The 5,806-nt window shown below is 32.4% G+C and overlaps 1 protein-coding gene across 1 annotated transcript; it reads right to left on the reverse strand.

The window, feature by feature from the left end:
• Positions 1–2,045: 2,045 nt before the first annotated feature.
• On the reverse strand, positions 2,046–2,966 carry LOC307054013 (olfactory receptor 5AC1-like; the record flags this gene model as incomplete). Its single annotated transcript, XM_079705499.1, has 1 exon — positions 2,046–2,966. The coding sequence occupies one exon, from the start codon at positions 2,964–2,966 to the stop codon at positions 2,046–2,048; it is 921 nt and encodes a 306-aa protein (XP_079561625.1).
• Between the last annotated feature and the right edge of the window lie 2,840 nt (positions 2,967–5,806).

The following is a 5,806-nucleotide window of genomic DNA, read 5'->3' on the forward strand; positions in this document are numbered from 1 at the left end:
CACACAGTTTGCATGGCCATTCAAAATTCTTCTGTACACACTTTGTTATAACACTATTCATGGAACCCATTTTTCTCTCAGTAGTTTATAAATGTTGTTCCATTGTCTCTGTACTTTCAGTGCAACAAATGGGAAGTCAAATATTACTGTACTTACCTTTACTTTTTAGTAACCCAGTCTCTCTATCTAGAAGTTTATAGATCTTCTCTTTACCCTGAAATCTGGGACTGTTTGCCAGGAGCATAGTCCTCTTGTGGTTGTTATAGTATCAGTGCTATCCATTGCAGATTATTTACCTTAGGAATCCAAGATTTCCTTTGTTTCTAGGAAATGGCTTGATGAGCTATATTTTAGAATGAGTGATCCTAACTTGCCAATTCTAGAATCACCAGTTTAGAGGGTGTAAATACACAATAGACTCCCTCCAGTGGTCATTTCTCTCCAAAAATACTCTCAAAAAATAAATTCTTCTATATATGAGGTTTTTCTGATGAGTTAGAATATTATATGGCTTTACAGCACTTGTGCTTTGAAATAACAGTGTCCTTTTTCACAAATCTAAACCCTTTCTCCCTATCTGGTTGAAGAGAGGGCAGGACACCTTGCAGAAGCATGGATGGATTAGATACTTTGATCTCTATCAGTACCAAAGATGCCCCTAAGTTCTTCCACTTATACAACGAGGACAATTTTCTCCCAGAACTGATTTGATTTGTAGAATTTTAAAATTCATTTGGCTTCAATGTGTTCATTCCTCTTGTCACTGCCTGTTTAGATGGCTGATTACATTTATATAATCATTTTAAGTTCACGTACTCTCTGTGCCCTGAAGATACTCTAAGATAGGGCAGTGGAGCTGCATTTCTGGCTTCAGTTTTCAGCCTTGCATCCTCCTACCTTGCATACCTGTTGTGTCTATACATCAGGTTTTCTGTATATGTAATTCTTCTTTTAATTCTTCCTTACTGCTCAGCAATATCAGGTCGTCACCTAAGGATTTTGCAACAGCAATAGGTAGCAATGATGATATAAATTCAAACAAATTTTACATTTTCTACCTTAGAATTCCTTTAAATTTAGGAGATGGCCAACAGAGAAAGTCACTACACGTTCCGTACAGAGCAGTCAATGAAAGAACAATAAATATTACATGGTAAGTTTTTACAATCACTTCAGAAATGAGAACCATTCCATACTGGCACTTAGTCAAATTAAGAAGTGTTGCATCATGTAATTGCAGAAATAAATTATTTTTACTTAAATAGTAAACATGCAAGAGATTATAAGAAGTGTGAAAATTATGTAAATTTATGTTTCTGCCTTATTAAACATTGTAAAGATTAATACAGTAGACTGCTAATATCTGAGGAAATATATTCTGAAATCTTTTAATATCTGCAAAGTCTTGAATCCCACTATTATCTATAATTTTCCTGATAAAATGCACTATGTACTTGCATATATTTGAGCCATGTTCAGTAGTTCACTTTTTATTTTATCCCAGCTTCCATTATTCTCCAGTAAAATCCACCAGTCTCTTATATTCTGTGCTTTTTAAACATTTTCTTTATTACAAAGAAATTTTCCTCTTTAGGAACAATCTCTTCCAAGAAGTCACTTCATCTGAGTCTCTGAACAGTTGAGAAGCAGCAAGAATTTTGATATGCAAGCTCTAGACAATTATCTTCACTCAGTCACACCAAACTCAAACAAAAAAACATGCAAATGTCTGCCACAGCAAAATTACAAACTACTATATCAATATAGAAGGAATTTACAGAGTCAAACATTGAAAATTCTAAATCATTTGTTTTAAAAAGGATGTTCTATTTTTAATTAAAGAATCAGTTTTCTGTGGTATGAAGACCTCCTGCCATTGAAACAAATATCCATTGAAGCTGACTTTCATCAGACAGCACTCAGAAACTACCCTAGGCATGCCTTCTCTTAAAATTATAAAGCCAAGGCTAATTTGCATAACTACAGACCCCTTGTATTTTGCAAAGTTTGAAAAGAACAAGTTTGAATTTTGCCTTAAGAACTGTTTATTTATTCATTATTCTCCTCAAGGCACCTATAACCTCTTTGTTCCTCAGACTATAAATAAAAGGATTTAGCAGAGGAATTATGATTGTATAAAATAAAGAATAGAGTTTATCCTGATTTTCAGCTGGTTCAGACCCAGGATGCACATACATGAAGAAGAGAGTGACATAGAACAAGGAAACAGAGAGCAGGTGGGCACTGCACGTGTAGAAGGCTTTGCTCCTGCTCTTTTCAGACTTCATTTTCCGGATGGCAAAGAAGACATAGCAGTAAGAGATAATGATACTCATAAAAGTGAAAGACTGTATAAAGACTGAAAATGTAAAAATCAGGAGCATATTAACTCTAGGATCACTACAGGAAATCTTAAATAGTTGTAAAATTTCACAGTAGAAATAATGTATTACATTGGACTTGCAGAAAGTTAATCTAAATAACAAACCCACATGCATCAGGGGATGAAGAAACCCGATAATATAAGAGACACCTAATAATTGAGTGCAGAAGATATTGGACATCACCACTGGATAAAGCAAGGGGTTGCATATGGCCACGTAGCGGTCATAGGCCATCACTACCAGGAGGAAACATTCTGTGTTTGCACTGGAAGCAAAAATATAAAATTGGGAGATGCACTCAAACAGGGATATCATATGATTCATAGATAAGAAATTCATTAGCATTTTGGGAGTCACAGAGGATGAAGAACAAGCATCTGCAAAGGCTAAACTGCCCAAAAATAAGTACATGGGTGTGTGAAGATGGGGATCCTTCCAGATGAGAAAAATCAGTCCAAGGTTGCCCACCATCGTGGTGAGATAGATCACCAAGAACAGCAGGAACAGGGGGACCTGCAGTCTTGGAAGATCTGTAAGTCCAGTGAGAACAAACTCAGTCACCAGTGTCTTGTTTGCCACCATTATATTCACTCAGTCTATCACTGCAGTAAAAGGGTAGGTGAAGAACACAGTAATGAAAGACCATGAAAATAATCACATTTTATTTGAAAAAAATACATCTTCCTTGTTTATGTATCCCCTCTAATCAGGACATTTACCTTTTATCCTTGAGTAAATATTCTTTACAAACAATAAGTATTTGGGAAACTGGTCCCATAAACTAGGGGGGAAAATATACAAATATATATACATATAGTAATGATTTCATGACTTGTATAAAAGAAGTGAGCTTATTTTGTAATTTGGAAAGATTGTAATTTAATAATCATCTTCTAATATAAAAATCTTTAAAAATAGGTATAGAATCTAGCTATTTAAATATGCTAAAGAATAGTTATCAAAACTAATAGCATACATTCTAAATAATACAGCATCTCCCTTCAAATTAAGAACAGGTATAGAATATGATATGGCATGGAAGTAGGAAAGTATAATAGTAAAACAAAACAAAGACTCCAAAGCAGATTCAAGTATATATTGGAATTTAATATATTACATGGGTGATTTTTCAATTGAGAAAAATGATGATTTATTCAATAAATAGTATGATATATTTGCCTATCTATCAGGAAAAAAGGAAGAATGACTCCCTTTCTTATGCCTGTTTTAAAGCTGCTGCCAGATAAAGGACTTAAAAGTTAAAAAATAGCAAAACAAAAATGAACAATTAAACACTCTAAGAAAAGTCATAAAATAAATATAATTTAAATATATTACAAAATTTTTTGACTAATGTAAGAAACCCATAAATTATAAAGAAATATATGGGTATATTTAATCTACTACTTCATGAAAATTGAGTATATATGAAATCTATAATAAGGTAAAAGATTAATAAAAATTTGGAAGAAATATGTATAATAAATTAAGATAAAATATCAGTACCTATCACATACAAAAAGTATTACAAATTGATAAGAAAAGTCAAATAATTCAATAGAAAAAATGAAAATGGAATTGAATGGGTGAGTCACAGAAAAATATGTCAACATATTCAAAAAATGTAGGAAAAATTGCTCTCCTTTCTCAATACTCAAGATATGCAAATAAAATAGCAGTAAGACATCAGTTTTCACTCCTCAGATTAGCAAAATTTATTGTTTAATGAAATTTGGAAATGGCCACTCTCACATTTACTGGTGAGAATATAAATTAAGCTTTTTAAAAACAATTTGGCAGGGGCTTCCCTGGTGGCCCAGTGGTTGAGAGTCCGCCTGCCAATGCAGCGGACGTGGGTTCGTGCCCTGGTCTGGGAAGATCCCACGTGCCGCGGAGCGGCTAGGCCCGTGAGCCATGGCCGCTGAGCCTGTGCGTCCGGAGCCTGTGCTCCGCAATGGGAGAGACCACAACAATGAGAGGCCCGCGTACCGCAAAAACAAACAAACAAACAAACAAACAAACAAAAAAAAACAATTTGGCAGTGTCTTAAAAATAAAATACACATACTCTTAAACCCAGCAATCCATGTCTGCAACCCATTCTATAGCAATAGCATATCATTTCATAGGAAGAAAAGTCTACTGCAGCATTGTTCATGGTGGCAAAAGACTGAAAATAATATGAAAACCAATCAGGATGAAGCAATGGTTGAACAAATGCTGGTGTAATTATACTAATCAATATTATGGCAGTCACTTCAAAATGAGTTATTGACCCACCAGTTGACTGAAGGAAAACTTCACAATTAATAAGGAAGTGAGAAGAGTAAGATACAGTGAACTATATATGAGATGATCATATTAAACAAAGTCTTAAAATTCTCACTCTCTGTATATCTTTGAACACATGCACACATATATATTTGTATATAACCATCTGAACATAAAGACTGTGTGAATCGATAGACTCCAGGTTGTTAATATTTATGATCTTCGTGTAGGTGAGAAAATAAAGGAGAGGAGGAGAGAGATAAACATTCCCCCCAAAAAAGTGTTTGTGATTAAAACACAATATATGTTATCATCCTATTTATACAATTATTAATATATGTACAAAGATAGTTTTACTGATAGTCATAAGCCTGTTAATAGTGAAGATGAGAAAAAGAGAAACAACAAAAATGTTATTATTGTATTTAGTAGGTAGCAATAAAAAATTTAATTAAAAAATAGGAATTCATTACAAGTAAGATTTTTTGTAAAAATATATCTTCAGTTTAGTAATTTTTTGGATTATGTGGATATGCTTTTGAATATTTTCATATCTGACTTCAATCATTAAGAGTGATTTCTTTCTCTCTTTTTTTTTTGGAATACTCAAAAGGTGTTTTGTAAATGAATAAAGTTAGGTATACAAGTACAGTAAGTTTTTTGTTTGCTTTTATAGCTAAGTACATTTCTTTTTGGATATATTGATAAATGTTTTATAATTTTTGTCAATGATGCAAATGAAATATTTGATGTAATCTTTTAATAATTTGAATTTCTTCTGTGACATGTAAATTTTGTCTAAAAGTAAATCCAAAAGAAGAGATCCTAAGATATTTGGAGGTGAACATAGAGATTCTTAGATTACTTAGAAGGGGAAAATCCACCTATAATTTAGTGTGTAAATTCAGCTATTTCTCAAAATAAAATGAATAACACAATTTTATACATGCACTTTTTGTTGATTAAAATACATACAAAAATTTACATATTTTCCAAAATTGTATTAATTTAACCTTAAAATAAGTCTTAGTTTTTATTTTCCATCTTCACTGAGATTAGAACAAGAGAAAAATTAACTTTAAGAATATATCTTTTATTTAAAAAAAAATAAAAAAAAGAATATATTTTTTAAAGTATATACCTGCAAGGAAA

The sequence above is a fragment of the Hyperoodon ampullatus genome (assembly GCF_949752795.1).
Source record: "Hyperoodon ampullatus genome assembly, chromosome: 5".
NCBI lineage: Eukaryota > Metazoa > Chordata > Mammalia > Artiodactyla > Ziphiidae > Hyperoodon > Hyperoodon ampullatus.